A 23,215-nucleotide genomic window follows, 5' to 3' on the forward strand; every position below is an offset into this window, starting at 1 on the left:
TATAATATATTAATAAACCATATTATCCTCTCTCTCCACTAATCATCCAGTCAAGTTGCTTTGGTGAAGGCAACCCAAAAGGGCCATGCTACTATCGGGTCAAGTACAGACCAAATATAGTTATGGGCTTAGACACCTAATCCAACACTTTGATCATTAATCACACTATCAATGAGGATATCAGTTGAGGTGATGCATAACTTCTTATGCCTACCCATCCTGCTATAACACCACAACATTTAAGTACATGCTATATCCAGATATAAAAGTTGCAGCAAATTCAAGGAAAGAGACAATGAGGCCACCAAAACCACTAAAGAAAATGTGCTATATAGCTCCTTACAAATATATAGAAGTTGCAAATGGAGTGTGATTCAAGAAATCAGACATGATATATATAAATCCTTATAGATTTCAGTTCTCCCTGTGGGTATGTTCTATTTTTCTACATATTTTTCTGATTAATCCATGTTATAATCTTTATATGCTTAAGGTAGTTATATAATCTTAAGATAGAACGTAAATCTTATGTTAAACAAGATTATTACTTTCATCTGTTTCAATTCTTCACATTACACATAAATCTAATAAATATTACAACAGAATAACGATTGATTTAGCAAATGAGCTTTTCAAAGTGCACTAATCGGTATTGAACTTGTCACAATATTAATCCATGACCTAAGACTAAATCGTGTCTAATAGAATACATTAAGAGTAGGAGTAGAAAGTTAGCAGCAGAAATTGAAAACTTAGCTCAGTGTACAAGAGGATTGCAACTAAAATAGACATGAAATACCTGTTAGGGGAAGAGATGTCAACGTTGTTCAAAAATACCGCATTGACGATGGCGTAGGGAGATGACGACCTGGAGTGCGGCGGTGTGATTGTGCGGCGACGATGAACTAGAAGACGGTTGCGACGAACTAGATGATGGTGTCGTGATGGTGCATTGACGACGACGGGAGGGTGGTGACCATATGCTCAAATACTCGTTATTAGCGGGAGTGGGTTTACGTCTGAACTATTTAAGGCATATTAGTATTACATAAAATAATTTCCCTTCAATAAAAAATACAATTAAAATATTTTTTTTATGTAAATCTTATTCCATTAAACCTTACAGTGGCACATTTCTTTGAATAACTTATAAACCGAACTCTATTAAAGGTTAATTAGTTTTTTATAAATAACTTAGAAAACGAAGTAGCCGATCGTTAATGTATGTCTAATAAGGTTTATAATAATAATAATAGACTAATATTTTTAATAACACAAAACTATTAGTAACATATTAAAACATCATGTCATTAATAATTATGAATATTAATGACATAAATGGTTAAGTGTTATTAAATCCATTAAATTTTATAGTGGCACATTAAATATGCCACTACTATCACCTCTGACACCATCTGTCACACCTCAAAACCAGAATGGCGGAAACGTTCTGGGGTGGAGGACGTCATGTATAGCATCACAACCAATGTATAATAGCAATCATAGCAACGCAAACATTATAGTGAATACTCAAATAAAAATGTTTACATCAATTTTGGAACTTGTCTGAAACTTGTTTGAATTACATCAAATAATTTGTATGAATATAAGCATAAAACTCTTATTGCTCCAACTCCTCAAAAATCCAGCAGGTACCTGTCTACTGATTTCCTGAGAATACAAGCAGTTTGAAAAATATTAGCATAAAGCTGGTGAGTTCATAAGCGGTAGTTTGTAATGAAAACTAGTTGATGAGCTTGTAAAAGTGTTTGTATAGTTTCAAGAAAATCCGATATTTTCTTTAGTGAAAATGTAGTGTTTTCAATTCTGTATAAAACCATGAATGTTTGTTACTGAAAACTGTAGTGATGTGCGAAAATAATACTTCATGTGACTAGCTAATGCTAAATTCGCTACCATCCCGGCAAGACCAACGTGGTAGCAGATGCCCTCAGTCAGAAGGAGAATTCAGGGAGAAAGGTGAAAGCATTAACGATGACTATTCATTCCTATTTATCCGTGCAAATCAGAGAGGCTTAGCTGGAAGCCTTGAAACCAGAGAAAGTGGCGGATGAAGCCTTGCGGGGAATGGACAAGAACTTGGAGATCAAGGGAGATGGAGTGTAATATTTTATGAACCGGATCTGGACCCCAAAGTTCGGCGAGTACAGAGAGGTTGTCATCCATGAAGCCCACAAGACTAAATACTCCGTTCACCCAGGTTCAGATAAGATGTATCTAGATCTCAAACAACTTTATTGCATATGTTTAGTAGTGAAAACGTCCCTTATGCTCAACACTGTTTTTGTACTTGTTATGTAACATTTTTCAGTCTTAGTGCATATGTTTAGTAGTGAAAGTTTTTGTACTTGTTATGTTTAGAAAAATCCCAAACTATACCGATTATAGTTTGCATGTATAGCGTAGTGAATATCGAGTCCGAAAAACTATGCAATTTTAGTGAAAACGTCCCTTATGTTTAACACAATACAAAAGGGTTAAAGTATGAGAATTGCATGAGTTTTATACTTGTTAAAAGCTCTTTGTATTAATTTACAAAAGCATTCGTGGTTTAGCTTGTATTCTCCCCCTGAAAACGTTTTAAAAACCAAGAATAGTGTAGGGGTATGAACTCACCAGCAGTGAGTAGTTTGGATGAAAGAGTGGTATAGGATGCTAGATGTCAAGTGGAGACTTGAGCATACACACGGATCCTATTAAGCATATAAGGACACATATATGAATATAACTAGTGTTTATACAACTAATCATGTGAGTGAAACACCTTAGGGACTAGGAAACCCTCATATAGAAGTGTTATAACCACAAAGGATTGTATCTAAGGAGTTTAAGGCCACACTATTGTGTTTACGGCCAGGTGTTCACGGCCACAAGAGGTTTACGGTCAGGAGTTCACAGCCACAAGGGGTTTACGGTCAGGAGTTCACGGCCACAAGGGTTTACGGCCGTGAGGGTTTACGGCCATGAGTTTACAGCCATGAGTTCACGGCCATGAGTTTACGGCCGTAAACTCATGATGATTTGTGCTCAAAAGGTGCTTTTTAAGGTCTTACAGTCCACAAGGAAGTGTTCTAGCCTTAAGTCAAAGCCTTAGGAAGCGTTATGACCACATTTTGCACCTTTAATAAGGGTTTACGGCCAAGGGAGATGCTCTTGGCCGTAAATTCGCTTTAATCAAGGATCTTGGATGAATTCAAGGTGCTAATCATGGGTTCTTACTAGATATCAAGTATAAGGAAGTTATACTTACGATTTGAAGGCAAAGAAGGGTGTTTTCGGCTCAAAACACCTAAGTGTTCTTGATGCTCTTGAGGATCCTTAAAGATCTAGACTCAAAGATGAAAGCCATGGATGAAATCAATGATGATTCATGGATAAGAGAAATATTAAAACTTAGATGGAAGGATTTACTTACATTATGAGAGTTTTTGAAGCAAAATCCTATGATTCTTGAGAGAGTTTTCGAGTTCCAAGCCTTAGAAGAGGAAAGAGTGCAGAAAATGGACCAAACATGCTACTTATAGGTGGAGTTTACGACCATCAGTGTTTACGACCAGCATGGGTTTACGGCCAGCATGAGTTTACGGCCGTAAACTCATGGGTCCTGGCCGTAAACTCCTCACTCGAGGGTTTATGGCTTGATTGATGGTTTGGAACTTTAGTTGACCCATTCTAACACGTGGTCCCTTGATGTACTAAGCTTAGAAAGCTCAAACAGACTCTAAACAGTGCAATAAGTCAATAAAACAAGCTTAGCATTGATAGAGTTGACTAAGTTTACAAGGTAGAAGTTCTGGGTTGTCACATCATCCCCTCGTTAGAGGGAATTTCGTCCCGAAATTCAAGGATAAAATACAATCATGAACTTGGAAAGAGGTGAGGGTACTTCTGCTTTATTGAATCCTTGCGCTCCCAAGTGAATTCAGGACCTCGCTTGGCATTCCAGCGAACCTTCACTATCGGGATGCGGCTCTGCTTCGAACGCTTGACTTCCCGGTCCATGATTTCAACAGGTTCTTCCACAAAGTGTAGACTCTTGTCCAATTCGATCTCGTCGAGAGGAATCACAAGTGTCTCATCGGACATACATTTCTTGAGGGTCGACACATGGAAGACGGGATGGACGTTGTTGAGCTCTCGGGGTAACTGGAGTTTGTATGCTACGGGACCGATCCTAGCAAGGATCTCAAACGGTCCAATGTACCTTGGGTTTAGCTTTCCACGTTTTCCGAAACGTATCATGCCTTTCCAGGGTGAGACCTTCAGAAGGACGCGGTCACCAACCTGGAATTCCAAGGGTTTTCATCTCTTATCGGCGTAGCTCTTTTGTCTATCTCGTGAGGCTTTCAGTCATTCCCGGATTTGTATGATCTTTTCAGTTGTCTCTCGGATGATCTCAGGACCAGTGAGAGTATTGTCGGGGACTTGACCACTGGCCAGCTGCGTGTCACCCACCTCAGCCCAGCACAGAGAGGATCTGCACTTACGGCCATAGAGGGCTTCAAACAGCGCAGCCTTGATGCTGGTATGGTAGCTGTTGTTGTAGGAAAACTCGACCAGAGGAAGATGAGCGTCCCAAGATGTGCCGAAGTCAATAACACAGGCTCTCAACATATCTTCCAATGTCTGGATTGTTCTCTCACTCTGTCCATCTGTCTGTGGATGATAAGTCGTGCTCATATCCAACTTAGTTCCAAGAGCCTTCTGTAGCGATTGCCAAAATCTTGAGGTGAACCTGCTATCTCGGTCAGAGATAATGGATACAGGTACCGCATGAAGGCGAACTATCTCTCGGATGTAGATCTACGTGAGTCTCTCCATTTTGAATTTTTCCTTGATTGGCAGGAAGTGGGCACATTTTGTCAACCGATCGAGAATTACCCAAATGGCGTCGTGCCCACTCGGAGATCTGGGTAACTTAGTGATAAAATCCATGGTTATCTTTTCCCACTTCCACTCAGGTATTTCTGGCTGCTGAAGTAAACCTGAAGGCTTTTGATACTCAACCATCACCTTGGCGCAAGTCAAGCACTTACCCACGAAGGTAGCTATTTCTGCTTTCATGTTTGGCCACCAATAAAGTTGTTTGAGATCCAGATACATCTTATCTGAACCTGGGTGAACAGAGTATTTAGTCTTGTGAGCTTCATGCATGACAACCTCTCTGTACCCGCCGAACTTTGGGGCCCAGATCCGGTTCATAAAATAGTACACTCCGTCTCCCTTGATCTCCAAGTTCTTGTCCATTCCCCGCAAGGCTTTTGATACTCAACCATCACCTTGGCGCAAGTCAAGCACTTACCCACGAAGGTAGCTATTTCTGCTTTCATGTTTGGCCACCAATAAAGTTGTTTGAGATCCAGATACATCTTATCTGAACCTGGGTGAACGGAGTATTTAGTCTTGTGAGCTTCATGCATGACAACCTCTCTGTACCCGCCGAACTTTGGGGTCCAGATCCGGTTCAGAAAATAGTACACTCCGTCTCCCTTGATCTCCAAGTTCTTGTCCATTCCCCGCAAGGCTTCATCCGCCACTTTCTCTAGTTTCAAGGCTTCCAGCTAAGCCTCTCTGATTTGAGCGGATAAATGGGAATGAATAGTCATCGTTAATGCTTTCACCTTTCGCCCTGAATTCTCCTTCCGACTGAGGGCATCTGCTACCACGTTGGCCTTGTAGTCACTGAGTAACTCTACCCATCGCCGTTGCCTCATGTTTAGCTCCTTCTGATTGAAAATGTGCTGCAAGCTCTTATGGTCGGTGAAAATAGTGCACTTGGTTCCATAGAGATAGTGTCTCTAGATCTTCAATGCAAAGACCACTGCTCCCAACTCTAGATCGTGAGTTGTGTAATTGACCTCGTGTGTTTTTAACTGCCTCGAGGCATAGGTGATAACGTTTCCCCGTTACATGAGCACACAGCCTAGGCCCTGATTGGATGCATCACAGTAGACAACGAAATCCTCCGTCCCTTCGGGCAGGGACAAGATAGGTGCGCTGCACAGGGCCTGCTTCAATGTTTGAAATGCAGTGTCTTGCTTGGCTCCCCAACTAAAGGTTACACCTTTCTGTGTCAGGGTAGTTAAAGGCTTAGCGATTTTGGCGAAGTTCTGGATGAACCTGCGATAATAGCCTGCGAGACCCAAGAATTGTCGGATTTCTGTGGGTGTCTTTGGTGCAGGCCAATTCTCAATCGCTTTGATCTTGGAAGGGTCCACGTGTATTCCTTCCTTGCTAATCACATGACCAAGGAAATTTACCTTCCTGATCCAGAACTCACACTTCGAAAATTTCGCGTATAGCTTTTCTGCCCTTAATGTTTCCAACACCTGCCTCAAGTGCTGTTTATGATCATCCTCACTCCACGAATAGACAAGTATATCGTCGATGAACACGATCACAAACTTGTCTAGGAAAGGGCGGCACGACCGATTCATCAGGTCCATGAATACTGCCGGTGCGTTGGTCAGACCAAAGGGCATTACTACAAACTCGTAGTGTCCATAGCGAGTTCGGAATGCTGTTTTGGGCACATCATTCTCGTGAACCCGCAACCGGTGGTACCCTGATCTTAGATCTATCTTCGAAAAACAGCTGGCTCCCTGAAGTTGGTCGAAGAGATCGTCGATCCTGGGTAAGGGATAATGGTTCTTGATGGTCAGCTTATTCAGCTCTTGGTAGTCAATGCACATCCGAAACGATCCATCTTTCCTTTTCACGAATAAGATCGGAACTCCCCAGGGTGAAGAACTCGGTCTTATAAATCCCTTGCTGATTAGCTCATTGAGCTGGCTGGATAGCTCTTGCATTTCTGCCGGTGCTAAACGATAAGGATATTTAGCTACAGGAGTAGCTCCGGGGATTAAGTCGATACGAAACTCGACTTGACGCTCGGGAGGAATTCCTGGAAGATCTTCGGGAAAGACATCAGGAAAGTTGCAGACTTCGGGGAGACTCTCGAGGTCTTTAACTTTTTGCGTCTCATCAACGATGTGAGCTAGGAATGCATGGCATTCCTTTCGCAGATACTTTTGGGCCTTGATGCATGAGATGATACGAAGGTTCGAGCTAGGCTTATCTTCATAAATAATGAGGGCTTCACCAGAGGGAAGATTGAGACGGATAGCTTTCTCGAAACAAAGAATATCAGCACGATTGGAGCTCAACCAGTCCATGCCGATAATGACATCGAAACTCTTGATGGATACCGGCATAAGATCGATGGGAAAGGAGTAATTGTCTAGGGTAAGAGTACAGCCCATGAATATGTTGTTAGCGCTCTCTTTCTTTCCGTTAGCCATCTCGACGGTGAACGTTTCGGTTAAAGGTTGGGGTTTACGTTTGATTAGATGTTTGAATGCATGACTAACAAAACTCCTCTCCGCACCAGAATCGAAAAGAATGCATGCATAAGAGTTGTCAATGAGGAACGTACCCGTAACAACGGTAGGATCAGTGGCTGCTTCCTCCTGGCCCATCACGAGAACTCTTCCTGTATTGCCACCAATTGTTGCCTTGGGGCAGTTTCTTCTGAAGTGCCCAGCCTCTTCACATCCATATCAAGCTTTACCAGCGCCCGCTCCCGGAGCCTGGTTGGTTTGTTGAGCCGGTGTCTTGCAGTATCGAGCTGTGTGTCCCTTCCTTCCACAGTTGTTGCAACTCAACTCACGGCAGGGTCCGTGATGATGAAAGTTACACTTGTTGCACAGAGGTAGCTTCCCAGCGTAACCACCGGTAGGAGCTTGGGTGGTTGGAATGCCAGCTGGAGTAGCAGCAGGAGTAGTAGCAGCATGAACCACAACTGTTTGTTGTTTCTTGGAGGATTTGACTTGACCATTCCACTAGGTCAAGGCTCGGTCGGTGAATGTGCAGGCAGCGAACTTCACCTTGTTGGTTTATGAGCAGGCGCAAATTTCGAAGATGGATTCGATCTTCTCGAACCATCGAGTCAGAGCGATGACTCCTCCATTTCCGTCGAAGGACTTGGGCTTTGCAGTCATGAAGTCCTTGTAGGAACACTCTTTTTGTTGTCCCTGACTTCCGTCTTGCCTTTGAGGGTCGGTTCCACCTCCAGCCCCACCAGAGTTCACTTGTGTCATTGCTGCAGTCACGGCGGTGGTAACTGTTGCCTGGAACATGACGGGGTCGAAATGAGGGGGTGGTGGTGGTGCGTCGCCATTTCTCCTGTCGGATCTTCGGCGGGGAGGCATCTTGTTCTAGAAACAACCAGGAAGAAGAGGATGGTAAGTCCTCAAGATATATGAAACAAAATATATCTCAGCCTGATAATAAAGTGTTCTACCAAGCGATAAGCAAAGAAAGGTTACTAATGCAAATAAGTTATCGCTATGAAACAAATAGGTAGCAACACTAGGAATGAATCTCCTCATTGAATTTGGCTCTAGCAAAATACCCCTATAGTATTTTATGATGAATGTTTTTGGTAAGTTTTAGGCCTGCTGTGACACCACCGTCATTCCCAAGAACATGTTGGTCATGTCTTGACTGAATATAGTTGATCAGGCTATATTCACCCTAAACATGATTACATAACTGCCCAGGTTTAACCGCAGTGTCCCAACATCCAAATACTTCTTGTGTTGTTCTTCCTATGACTCTGATTCTGTTATGTATGCATGCTCGTATACTTTTTATAAAAATACTTATATTTTTGAAAGTATACTTTTAGTGTAGAGCACTTAGGCCCCTTAATGTTTATAGTTGTATACCATGTAAGGTTCGATATACTAGTTCGCTATAAACAAGGGCTCTGATACCAATCTGTCACACCCCAAAACCAGAATGGCAGAAACGTTCTGGGGTGGAGGACATCATCTATAGCATCACAACCAATGTATAATAGCAATCATAGCAACGCAAACATTACAGTGAATACTCAAATAAAAATGTTTACATCAATTTTGGAACTTGTCCGAAACTTGTTTGAATTACATCAAATAATTTGTATGAATATAAGCATAAAACTCTTATTGCTCCAACTCCTCAAAAATCCAGCAGGTACCTGTCTACTGATTTCCTGAGAATACAAGCAGTTTGAAAAATATCAGCATAAAGCTGGTGAGTTCATAAGCGGTAGTTTTTAATGAAAACTTGTTGATGAGCTTGTAAAAGTGTTTGTATAGTTTCAAGAAAATCCGATATTTTCTTTAGTGAAAATGTAGTGTTTTCAATTCTGTATAAAACCATGAATGTTTGTTACTGAAAACTGTAGTGATGTGCGAAAATAATACTTCATGTGACTAGCTAATGCTAATCATGATGTATAAGTATTTCGTACGTGAAACCATTGTATGTTCAGTTCTGTTTGAAATCCCTGAAAGTTCTCCAGTTGTAGTGTGTATTAGTTCTATTTAGTATAAATAAAACTATTGAAGAGTGCCAGGTTGTAAACTAAAGGTTATTTATACATAATGTGAGTCGTATAACCATGCTTGATATGACTAGAGACCTTTCCAACGTTCTTCAGGCGTTGAGTTAAATGACATTTGTCACCCCAGGCATGCCTGCCTAACTGTAGCTAGCAGTTCAGGTGTGGGATTGTCAGTCCCGAATAGATCTATTCACAAATCTCACGCTCTCCCTCCAGGAGACTCTGGTTATACTAGGATAGGATTTATCCATGTACACCTAAGGGTACAGTATTGAAGTAGCGCCTCACAGTATCGTACAATCTAGTTTACATGTAGTGTTGTAGCGTTTTACCGTAGTGAAAATCCGTATGTATACCGTATGTAGTGATAATTACAGTTATGAATACCATGATAATGTAGTGATGTAAACTGTAAGATTTTTCAGTCTTAGTGCATATGTTTAGTAGTGAAAGTTTTTGTACTTTTTGTTGGGTTTTGAGCATTCTAACACTCCTAAGTGTACATGCAACCCTAAATACCTTGGATCTATGTTTTCTCTATTATACATGCAAATATGAACTTTCCAAGGTATTCATCCTAACTAGCATAATAACATTGATTCATATGAATATATCAAGTTAGAATTACATACCTCTTTTGATGTAGAATGACTTCATGAAGCTTGAGTGCCTAGTGCCCCAAGTGTGACACCTCAAATGGTTCACACAACACCAAATACACTTGGAATAACTTGAGAGAATTGGAACACTTCATCAAATCGGCTAGCCCTTTCTATCACACATAGTCGCCAATTTTCTCCAAGAATAAGATCATTATATAGTTAGGGTTACACCATGTAAACCCTAATTGTCATGGCCTTTCATTTCCATGATCCATGGGTACAAGTACACCATTGAGCATCCATGGAGCATCTTATGGGTTTTAGCCCAACTTGACAATCCATGGAGCATTAGCCCACTATATAAGTATGGATGATTTGCACGATCAACTCATATATTTAATTAGTCTTCTTTTGATCACTTAATTAATACTAGATTAATTCTTGATCAATACTAATTAAATAATCTTATTAATATATTAGAACTTATAATATATTAACCAACCTTAAGTGTTATTTCTCTCATTATAGTCTATCCAAATGCATGATGTCATGCAACCCAAATGGACCATGCTGGGTCGGGTCAACTCTTACCAATTATAGTTATGGACTTAGACATTAATCCAACACTTTTTATGTTTAGAAAAATCCCAAACTATACCGATTATAGTTTGCATGTATAGCGTAGTGAATATCGAGTCCCGAAAAGTATGCAATTTTAGTGAAAACGTCCCTTATGCTCAACACAGTACAAAAGGGTTAAAGTATGAGAATTGCATGAGTTTTATACTTGTTAAAAGCTCTTTGTATTAATTTACAAAAGCATTCGTGGTTTAGCTTGTATTCTCCCTCTGAAAACGTTTTAAAAACCAGTAAAAGTGTAGGGGTATGAACTCACCTGCAGTGAGTAGTTTGGATGAAAGAGTGGCATAGGATGCTAGATGTCAAGTGGAGACTTGAGCATACACACAGATCCTATTAAGCATATAAGGACACATATATGAATATAATTAGTGTTTATACAACTAATCATGTGAGTGAAACACCTTAGGGACTAGGAAACACTCATATAGAAGTGTTATAACCACAAAGGATTGTATCTAAGGAGTTTAAGGCCACACTATTACGTTTACGGCCAGGTGTTCACGGCCACAAGAGGTTTACGGTCAGGAGTTCACGGCCACAAGGGTTTACGGCCGTGAGGGTTTACGACCATGAGTTTACAGCCATGAGTTCACGGCCATGAGTTTACAGCCGTAAACTCATGATGATTTGTGCTCAAAAGGTGCTTTTTAAGGTCTTACAGTCCACAAGGAAGTGTTCTAGCCTTAAGTCAAAGCCTTAGGAAGAGTTATGACCACATTTTGCACCTTTAATAAGGGTTTACGGCCAAGGCAGATGCTCTTGGCCGTAAACTAGCTTTGATCAAGGATCTTGGATGAATTCAAGGTGCTAATCATGGGTTCTTACTAGATATTAAGTACAAGGAAGTTATACTTACGATTTGAAGGTAAAGAAGGGTGTTTTGACCCAAAACACCTAAGTGTTCTTGATGCTCTTGAGAATCCTTGAAGATCTAGACTCAAAGATGAAATCCATGGATGAAATCAATGATGATTCATGGATAAAAGAAGTATTAACACTTAGATGGAAGGATTTACTTACATTATGAGAGTTTTTGAAGCAAAATCCTATGATTCTTGAGAGAGTTTTCGAGTTCTAAGCCTTAGAAGAGGAAAGAGTGCAGAAAATGGACCAAACATCCTACTTATAGGTGGAGTTTACGGCCAGCATGGGTTTACGGCCAGCATGGGTTTACGGCCAGCATGAGTTTACGGCGGTAAACTCATGGGTCCTGGCCGTAAACTCCTCACTCGAGGGTTTATGGCTTGATTGATGGTTTGGAACTTTAGTTGACCCATTCTAACACTTGGTCCCTTGATGTACTAAGCTTAGAACGCTCAAACAGACTCTAAACAGTGCAAGAAGTCAATAAAACAAGCTTAACATTGATAGAGTTGACTAAGTTTACAAGGTAGAAGTTTCGGGTTGTCACACCAGCTAACCCGACCACTGTCACCTCCGTCACTTATACCACCGCCACCTGTGTCACCACCACCTCTTTTCCCACCAATTGTCATAATCATATATGATTACTCAATCTGTGAAAAGACATATATTTATAATCATTTATGATTAGGCATATACATATAAACATGTATAATCATATATAATTATACCTCTCTTCCATATAATCATTTATGATTATACATACTCCGCTGCTGCCGGTATGCTGGAGCGTTAGAGCGGCAAATGAGAAATATATGGTTGTGGTTGAATCTCAAGATCTGTACTTTTTTTTTAATCTCAACTGAATTGTGCCATATATATATATATATATATATATATATATATATATATATATATATATATATATATGTAACTAACATGCGGTGCGATGCGGTTTGAACCGCGGTTTTGTAAATACAAACCGCACCACATAGTGTGGTTTAATAAAATTATGAACCGCAAACCGCACTACGAAATTTTAAACCGCATTATGCGGTGTGGTGCGGGCAGTTTATGTGCGGTTTAATAAAACTATGAACCGCAAACCGCACCACGAAATTTTAAACTACATTATGTTATGCGGTGTGGATAGTTTATGTGGTTTTTTGCACACCCCTACCTAGGCATAAAGTTTTTTTTTTAGAAATTCTACAAATATTGTAAAACAGTTGTTATTAGTGTTAGTCATTTATTTATGGAACGGAAAATCTTATCTACTTCTAAACTACTCTTGAACTCACTTATGTCATAAACGGGACTTGAACTTTCGACCTTAAAGAGAGAGGAGAACATCTGATACCGCTGAGCTAGAAACTCTTTGGTTGTTGGAAATTTATATATCGAACACATAGCTGGTCGTGGAACCATATTTTAGGCAACTAACATATGCAAGGAAGAAGAATCGTCATCTAAAAGAAAAGCTTATTTATTCAATATTTAATTTGTTTGGTTATGGAAACAACCTTTAAATCCTTATTTTATAAACAAGTAATGCTTAAACATAACTTAGCAACTACAATTAGAAAGAAAAATGGAAAAATAATATTGAAAGTATGTTTTTATTCCTTAGTTTGTCAACTGAACTCTTTGTTACACAAACTACTCCTAGTTCACATGTACAAATGAATGCATCAACGAAAAGGAAAGTACCAGTAACTCTCTAACTTTAACTAATGCATTATCGCATAAAATGCTAAGAGAAGAGTTTCTTTCAACATAATTTGGGTTAGTCCAATAATGTTTTTCTCAAGTATTACGATTAACCAACATCCCTATGTAATAAGAGCCATAGTTAAAAAAAATAATAGTCATCATGTAAAGTGGGATGGAAACCCTCATAATATCTTCATAAACAACTTAATTCATTAAGTTGTAGACTTAACAAGAATTCATCAAATTTGGGTTCATCATTAACCCTTTAAATCTATCATGTAATTCACATACAAGAATAGTAATGGACTTCTTAAAACTACTATAACACCCACATCATGATTTCATCTCCAATTTATGGACTGGACCTAAGGTTTCAGCAAAATCTATAATTTCCCCAAAATACAACACAATAAGGATGATGAATTGAAGATAGGTTTACCTTAATGTCATGAATTGATGGATTAAACCTTGTTAAACCTTTGCTCTAAGCCTTCATCAGAACTCTACAGGTGAAATCGCAACTCAAGTATGTGTTTTGGGGAGAGTATTGACTAAAATAACCGACGAAGGGCTATTCGTATGTTTTAATCTGTCGGCATCTATGCGTTGTGTAGCATTTATCTATGTACCATGTAGCATAATAATCATCACTTTTATTATAGCAATGTACTTCTAACACGTCGTGTTACCTCTATCCTATGTGTCCTGTATTATCAAAGTATGTTACCTTCTCATAAAATAACTTAAATGATTTAGGTAAAACAAATAAACTTAAAACCCTTAAGTTCACATGCAACCTAAAGGATATATGTTTTCACTATTGAGCCTATAACTACGACCATCAAACAAGAAACCCTAGAAACCCTACTTTTTCACTATTGAACCTATAACTATTAACATCAAACTATAGCATAGCTTCATCCCATATACAAAGATATATAACTCAATCTAGTGGGACGACATTGGTGCCTTCGACCAACGAGTATAGTGAGTAAGACTAACCTCAAAGTCTAGAAGATATCTGAACTGATCAGTACTCCAAATATCGGCTCTACTGGTCACATATACAAAAAATAGAGACCAAGTGTCAATCTACTACTCAAAATACTTTAAAAGACGTAGATTCAAGCTTGGTCAAAGTCAACACTGCATAGTTACCTAGTCAGTCATCACGTTGTGACCTTAATAAAACAAAACAGTCGTGATACATTCATTCTCACGTCGAGACACCCTAGATATCATGTCATGATAAGCGCTCTGGACAGATTGATGTATAAAGCTCATAATCCTTTCAGCCATGCAACCAAAACTTCGAGAAGGTCTTATCTACTTCAGAATATCATAAAAAATTGTGGCTTTGTAGACATGCTTGTCCAATGAATGTCTCAACACAAGCTAAGTCTAAAATGGTGCAAAATAGGGCCAAGATCTCATGCAAAAACCCAAGGCTTTATAAAACTTTATATCCATGACCTCTATCCACAAATAGACCATTGTGATCCATAAAGTTGGCAACTTTATACAACCCCAACACTCATACTAACCAAAACATGAAGAAAACCCTTGGGAAACCTATATCTAAGCACTTGGAATCACAAAGTAAGGAACTCTGAATACTCACAAGGGTCCAAAGTGTAAGAAAAGATGATGGTGAGGCTTGCAAGCTGAGATGGTGTACCCAATGCTCTTCCATTTCTTCTTCTTTGTTATAAATCACTACAAACGGAGCTCAAAAACAATTATGGAGGATTAAGGTTTCAAAGGGGAGTGTTACGAGGTGACAGAGGCTGAAGGTGGGTATATAGCCCTCACTTCCTTTAAATACGAGAAAAATCCCTGAAATTAGGGTTTAGATCGCAACAAGTCTCTCATCGTGACCTATAAGTGGCCTCTTCGTGACCATTAAGATATGTGTGTTTTCTTCCATTGTGGTCACGTCGTGACCAGGGTTTAAACTAAAATTTCGATCAAAGGTTCAGAAAAAATGTTTATTAGGACTAGGTGTTATATCTTGGGACCAATTTTATAATATCCTCAAATAAAAGGATTGTTACATAATTTTATAGGACCGATTATATAATATTCTCAAAATATTGGCAACTAATTGAGAATTTTATGGAATTATAATAAAAAATAAAATGCATGAGTTTCAAATCATGATTGGTAATCATATGTCTTTTTCAATAATGAAAACAAAGAGTTTTGATTTATTTGACCCTCAAATTGTAAAAAATTATTCGAGTTAGCGATTCAAGATCGGATCACGTGAAGTTAAACCCTAAGTTTGAATTTTTACTCATTTTGCCACTTACAACCTACTGTAGTCAGTTACTTGGTTCCATTGCCCATGTGAAATCCTAAATTAGTCTCTAAACTTCATACCATGCTAAATGAGAACTTAAACTTTGAATTTTTTTAATAAAACTAAGACTTTTTTTTTTTTCAATTTTTCAATTTTTTAATTCAAAACTAAATTTCATTTTGATTTTTTTTCGTATTTTTTATTTGTAAATTTTATTTGTATCTTTTTATATTTTTCCTCAATTTTGATAACTTTTTTTGACATTTAAAAAAAGTAAATTGTATGAATATATTAGAGTATATTATAATTTTTGTATTTGAGTTTTTGTTTTTTTGTTTTATATGTATTTTTAATAATTTTGTTAATTTATGGTTTTTCTAATGTATTTTTTATTTTTATTCAAGAAATGGAAAAATTTTAACTTCAAAAGAATGAAATAAATAAAATAAGTTGGATGAAAATTACAAATATAAATATATAGAAGACTAAAATAAGTAATAAATAAGTTTACATATAAATGCCTACATAATTTATTATTTTTGATGTAAATTTAATGTCAAAATGACTAAATAAATAAAACTTAAAAGCGACTTTTTTTTTTCATTATATTTTTTCACTATTTTGAAGTCATAATTTTTTTTATTTACTTGAATAAAAATAATAAAAAAAAATTAGAAAAATAATAAATAACAAAAATTATAAAAATAAAAGAAAATAAAAAAACTCCAAAATTGTAATATACTCTAACGTATTCATATATTTTATATTTTTTGAAAAATGTCAAAAAAAAATTATCAAATCGATGAAAATTAAAAAATAAAATAAAAATATGAAAAAATAAATTAAATTAACAAAAAAAAAAAGTAATATCAATTTTTGTTTTTTGCAAAAAAAATACTAATAAATAAATAAAAAAAATTAAAAAAATCTAATTTCGGGTTTAATTTAGGATGTGATATGTAAGTATGTGAACCGGATAACCGACTTCAACAGATCGTAAGGTAAGGGGTAAAACGAGACTTCAGGATCCAATATCAAGTTATATGACTGGTGGATAGTAAACCCTAATCACCAATTCTTTGACATCTTACCCCGACAAATAAACGACTTGCTGCTTTCCATTGTAAGATGGGTAAGTTTGTAATCTTCATAAACTCTGTTTTTGGGTAGTCGATTATCAATAACAACGTATCCACTGGAAAATAGAAATAAGGAAACCGATTTTCAGAAGATTTGTTACATGAGTTCGAATATGAAGGATGAAATCTAGTTTTTTGCCAGTAGAATGTATATTTTTGTTATCATGCAAGTTGTTTTAAGTTAGGATTTTGTTATCATGCAAGTTGTTATATATGAGTTACATTTCCTGGAAAAAATGCTTACAACCATTAAATCATGAGTTGTGTAAATAAAACAATTTCTTTATCATGAGTTATGTTACAGATCCTGAGATCCTCCATTTATAATTAAGGAAATTAAGAAAACTAATATCCTGACATGTCAAGTTGATCCATTTTTCTTATTGCCTTGTATTTTCTTTTAAATAATTTTATCCTATTTTCTTCTGGATCTAATGACAGAGAATCATAGCGAGGGGCTTGTAACTTGTGTTGAGGAAGATAGAATCAGTAACTTGCCTAAACACTTGATAGAGTCAATCTTAGAGGGACTTCCTGTTCCAGACGTTGTCAAGACAAGCATTTTATCAAAAAAGTGGAGGTACAGATGGACCAAAATGAGGGCGCTGGTTTTTGACAAGCAGTTCTTCAGAAAATATGCAAAATACGGAGCTTTTGGTGGTAATGGGTTTACAAGGATCATAAACAAAGTTCTGATCCTTCACAAGGGTCCTATCTCGAAATTTCTTCTCCATATACCACCTAAATATGAGTTTGATGATAGTTTCGAAGAAGTTGATCAATGGATGATGCTCTTATCAAGAAACGGAGTAAGGGAACTCATTCTTACTGATTCAAATCAACGTTATGAACTTCCTTCTTATGTGTTTTCTTGTCTAGAATTGACAAAGTTGAAACTGAGAAACTGTTTCTTTAAGCCACCACTTAAGGTTGAAGGATTTCTCAATCTTAATGATCTTGAACTCTGGAATATTGATTTTAGGGCTAATTTGTGTGGAACTCAGATCAACCTACCACAGCTTAAGAAGTTGTCCATGTCTTGGTGCACAAATGTTTACAATTTCAACATCAATGCTACAAAACTGCAGGCTTTGATTGTCATACGTTGTCCTGACGCCATGTTACTTCGCTTATTGCAGAGTCCATACCTTACTCTGATTTGTGTATCTTTTCAGAAACCCATAGAAGATAATGTACAAGTTGAAAAAATGACATTGCCCATTATGTTAAGTAACTTGCGCAAAATTGTAGTTTTATATCTCGACGGTTTTTTCTTTAAGGTATGATACAAAGTGAACTTCTAATGTTTAAACTTTGGTCTTTTCTTTAGGTAAGTTAATATCTCACTTTCGCTTCACAGGCTTTGATTGCAGAAAAGATTCCAAAATGGCTTCCGCATCCGGTCAATAGTTTAAAGAGATTGTTCTTTGTAGATGTTAAACTTGATGATTTGGATCAACTTCATGGTGCTCTTTGTTTGCTTCGAAACTCCCCAAAACTAGAAAGTCTGTATGTGATGTCCTTCAACATGGTAAAGTAACTTGTGCTAAAAGTATATTTACTAAAGTTGGATGCTAACCATTGTTGTATTTTTATGTTTTTTCAGAATCCCCAAGCTATTTATTATGATGTGGAACCAGCTTCAAATCATTTGGAATCCCCTAACTGTTTGGATTGTAGATTGCATCGATTGCAAACTGTGAAGATAGAATGTTTAGAAGGATCAAAACCGGAACTGCTTTTTATAAAGCTGCTTCTTGCTCATTCCCCTTCTCTCCAGAAGTTTACCATCACAACAAGTAGAGCTCTTAATGCTAAAAAAATAATTGACATCTGTAAGGATGTTATGCGGTTCCCTCGAGCATCACGAAAAGTAGAAGTGATCTACTCTAGTTAAACCTGTAGACATAATTTTTTAAGAATGTTTAACAACATTGTAAAGTAGGTTTAAAAATTAAACTCTCTACCTTATGAGCATATTTGCATTATCATGTAATTTGAAATGTTCCTACTCGTTTTGATTTTTGCTTCCGTTGCTTCCATTTGGTGTGTGATAATTGATTACACATGTAAATAGTTGTACGCAGGAAGAAGAGACGATCTTTAGGATTTTGAATGAAAGCTATGTTTTACAATTTAAAACTACCATTAAAGGTTTTAGGTGTGGCTAAAGGGTGTTTGGTTTTGTTAATGACAAAGAATATGGAATATTGGTGAATAATACTGGGTATCACACCATTCATTTTGCATTAATGATACTTGGTTAATGTTGAAAGTGATAATTAGAGAAAATCACAAAAATACTCATATAGTATAGCCACAAATTCGGAACTAATCTAGTGCCAAACAATGGTTCACCATATTTTTTTTTTAGAAATTTGTTAAATTTTCAAACTAAAGTGCATATCATATCAAAATATCTTTTGATCATAATGCAACACTTGGAATTTGCTTCATGTCTCGAAATGGGCAAGCAAGACTCCTAAATTCTTTGAACATGTTTTCTTTGTGTACAAATATATGGTTATTTTTTTAAAATGTGAATTTTACAACTTTGCCTTGCCTTTGCATTGCACGGTTGTATGCATTACAATGTTGTAAAAAGTTAGAGAATTATATTTAAATTTTATTGTAAACTAGACGAATGCCAATGCGTTATGGAAAATACAATTATATACTTAAATTATATATGAATATATATGTTATTAAAAATTATCACGTCATTATTAAGTTTGAAATAATAATTTTAATATTAAATTGTTAGAGATGCGAGGGTCGTGCTAAGCAGGATCCACATAGGGTTTTTAGTTTATTTATTTTTATTTACTTATTATTATTATTATTATTTTTATTATTTTTTTTGTGGGGGGGGGTCTACAAATATTGTAAGACAGTTGTTATTATTGTTGGACATTTAAATATCGAACACATACCATTGTGGGCAACAATATTGCGGGCCACTAACATATGTAAGGAAGAAGAATTTGTCATCCAAAAGAAATTTCATGATTTAAAGACTTTGCTTGGTTATGGAAACAACCTTTAAATCCTTACTTTATAAACAAATAACGCGTTAAACACAACTTAGCAGCTACAATTATAAAGAAAAATGGAAAAATAATATTGAATGTATGTTCTTATTCTTTATATGTAGGACGAAATAACAAATGATTCATCAAGATTTGTGTTGCAATTTTCACACACAATTCTTTTGGAAGAATCATTGCATCTATAATAGATATAAGCAAATTATGTTTAGATAAATTTACAGTTCACCTTTTCTTCCTAAAAAGAATATTCCTTCCAAATTATATGAATTAATGGGGTGTTTGAGATTGCTTTTCAAAATAAATTATTAGTTTATTGTCTATGTGAAAAGCTAATAAGTAAAAAAAAAGCGTGTGACATATTCAAAAACACTTTTAATAGTGGGTTTTCCAATAGCTTTAAAAATAAGATTTAAAAAGCATGTAAAATTTTGGCTTTTTACAACTTTTTTTTATCTTTTCAACCATAATAGTATAAAAGAGAAAATTTTAATTCATACACTTTTTAACTTATTAATTTTTTCATCACTAAAACTAAACACTTTTTTAAAAACTAATTTTGCCACCACCACAAGTGAATAAATATATTTGTCAAAAAATATTTTGAGTTCAAAAAGAAATCCTAAACAACCCATAATTTCAACAACAAAATTATGTATTCATATAATAAACCTTAAACCTAGATAAAATTAAAATAAAACCCTAAAACAAATTAAAAATATCATATTTGAAAATTAAAATATTGTTTGAAATGTACAAAATATCAGTCTAAAATGCAACTATGTCTAATATATCATTTTAGATGACTTTATATCACATCTCAAAAGTCTTTATGACATTTTGATATAAACTAAAATCCAAAAATAATTAATTCTAAAACATGTCGTTTTAATATGGTTATGTTTTAAAAATTGATCCAAAAAGATCGTATAAGAAAAAAGTAACATCTTTGATGGTAAATTCATGCAATGCTCCATTAATACCTATTTTTTGAAAAGGGGGATTTTTATTTATATCTTTATAAGCTTAAAATATTATTTATATACCCTTATAAGTTTTAAAATTACAAATATATTCACTTCAAACTATAAAACTCATATCTATATTCCAACTCATAATTTAACTAGGTTTAAATTAATATTATATTTAAAAACTTATCTAGATATAAAAATTTCATATGATTGTACTAAAATATTCTTCCTAAATTAAAGACTAGGATTAAACCTAATCAAATATTATAAAACTTCTTGGACGTCATTAACTTCCGACTTCCATTTTTCCTCATCATAGTTACTAAGCTCATTTTCAACTGCCGACAAAACCCAGTTCTCATCTTCTTCATTGCAACATGCATATATCTTCTTCATTTGCCTGATTTTAGTTATGCGTTCGTTTAACTTTAGTAACGTTCCATTCTTAGTTAATTATTTTAGTCACTCGTTTTAACTATTTATTCGCGTATTTTAGGAATTTAGGAATTTAATTAATAAAAAATTAATAAGAAGAAGAATAATAAAGTGATGGAAAGTTGTAGGATCGAATAGATTCTAAAAGATAAAAATCATATTTGAAATGAACTATTGAATGAACACAAACAAGTAAATAAGATCCAATTTTCGATTAGAGAATACAAAGCTCAATTACATGTTACAGTAAGAACCTGGAAAAAGGTATTCTCTCTATCTAACTAACATTTCATTTATATAGGTTCACAACCCAGGGAGTCAGTTAGAGATGGACAAATAAAAATAAGACACCTAAGTAGTGACATCCTGTAAAACTGTTAAGCACATTAATTGTGAAGCTTAGGGTCCAAAGCACTACGAAATGAAACATGTTTTCGTAATTACAAACTAAAGAGTTAAGATATAAAACTAACAAACCTTTCTCATTACAACTTAAACACAACATATATACATTTTAAGTCATATCAATCCCCCCCCCCCCCCCACTTTGTGTTGAGTTGTGAAAGGAGTCTTCACTTGATTTCTTTAAAAACTTGCGAAGCAAAAGCAATCACTACAGTCTATATCGTAATCCATCATCTTAGCATTTCGGACACTTGTTTGGTTTCAAACGTCAGATTCACCTTGCAAAGCTCCACCTTTGAAAGTATGTTATTTAGGTTAGAAGACTTGTAGCAGTGCTTATCTTACTAGTACAACATCTTGTTCTTCATAATCTTGTTCTCATAAGTTTTGTATGCAACTCTCTAAGGCTCTTATTGTATTTACACATCCTTCATGTTCTCTATGTCATTTGTTTAAAGACTGCAACCAACAAATGTCTTCTTCTTCACAACATCAACAAACTCCACATCTATTCTACAAACTTCAATGATCTTATCATCTTCTTCAAATGAAGAGTCTGATTCATATACTTGTCCTTTTATTTGTTGAAGATCATAAACAACACAAACCAATCATGAGCGTTCATTATAGGTAAATCATCGAAGGAGAAAAAAACTCCTCATGATTACTGTCCCTCAAAGCTTTAAATTTATAATTCACGAATTCATCATTCATGCAGCTTTCGGCTTGAAACTCTTTGATAGAAACAATCTTCTTCAAACTCCTTCCTTTGTATTGATCCATATACTGCAAAGTATAGAACTCAAATAGCTTTTTCTTCTTAGTACTATTGTTTAAAGGAACACCAACAATGTGTGAAAAACTTTTGAACAGAAAAGCCTTTGCAGTCATAGGAAAGTCCAATTAACAATCCACTTTATTCTCAAATAGGAATGATGATCTAGGATGCAACCAATACTTCTACAAATTTTTGATAGCCTCATTCATCATTCAATTAACATTCTGCTCAGGCCAAAAAGCTTTTAATGTCCTCATTTTCTCTTTTCTTTGCTTCTTGCTATTGTAGTTCAATTTCCAACTATTGCAACCTTTCAAGATCCTCATCATTCTTCGCTTGTGCTTCTTCATCATTAAGATTAACTTGTAGTTCATTAAAAATCTTCAAAATACCATAACCAGAAGCTTCGGTTGGAATAACAGGAATAATACCTTCCGATTGTTTCCCAAAGATTAAGTACCAATAACTATCTTCCTTGCAACCTCATACATCTTTTTCATATTTTGAACAACATAAGGGTTCACAATGTTGATATTACCTCCATATCCTCATTGTTTCCAATTAGCATCGTTATTCGAAACAACCTCAAAAAGAGATAACTTGAAGAACAGAGTTTGAAGCTTCGTATCCAAAAGAGAAGCAATATAGTCAACATGGGGAGTATCATTCTCTTCAACTATCTTCACCAACCTTTGATTTATCTCAAAGTTGTGGCCCTTTACTAGCAACAGTTTACCATCCTTCTTGACCAACTTAGTCTTCACATACATTCACATACAATTTCAACATCAACGCTACAAAACTGCAGGCTTTGATTGTCATACGTTGTCGTGACGCCATGTTACTTCGCTTATTGCAGAGTCCAAGCCTTACTCTGATTTGTATATCTTTTCAGAAACCCATAG

General features: G+C 35.9%; 1 protein-coding gene across 1 annotated transcript; it reads left to right on the top strand.

Annotated features, from left to right (window-relative positions):
• The first annotated feature begins 17,108 nt into the window (after positions 1–17,108).
• LOC145122219 (F-box/FBD/LRR-repeat protein At1g13570-like) lies at positions 17,109–18,571 on the top strand. The gene is made up of 3 exons (XM_079057858.1): positions 17,109–17,954; positions 18,035–18,205; positions 18,281–18,571. The coding sequence occupies exons 1-3, from the start codon at positions 17,109–17,111 to the stop codon at positions 18,569–18,571; spliced, it is 1,308 nt and encodes a 435-aa protein (XP_078913984.1).
• The last annotated feature ends 4,644 nt before the right edge of the window (positions 18,572–23,215 follow it).

The sequence above is a fragment of the Lactuca virosa genome, chromosome 1 (assembly GCF_052849685.1).
Source record: "Lactuca virosa cultivar CGN04683 chromosome 1, Lactuca_virosa_CGN04683_v6, whole genome shotgun sequence".
In the NCBI taxonomy this organism is placed as follows: domain Eukaryota; kingdom Viridiplantae; phylum Streptophyta; class Magnoliopsida; order Asterales; family Asteraceae; genus Lactuca; species Lactuca virosa.

Excerpts from the sequence above, each read along its gene's own strand:
- LOC145122219 (XM_079057858.1), top strand. The coding sequence starts at position 17,109 with ATGACAGAGAATCATAGCGAGGGGCTTGTAACTTGTGTTGAGGAAGAT. Across the intron at positions 17,955-18,034 it reads TCGACGGTTTTTTCTTTAAG|GCTTTGATTGCAGAAAAGAT; the intron begins GTATGATACAAA and ends TTCGCTTCACAG. Across the intron at positions 18,206-18,280 it reads ATGTGATGTCCTTCAACATG|AATCCCCAAGCTATTTATTA; the intron begins GTAAAGTAACTT and ends ATGTTTTTTCAG.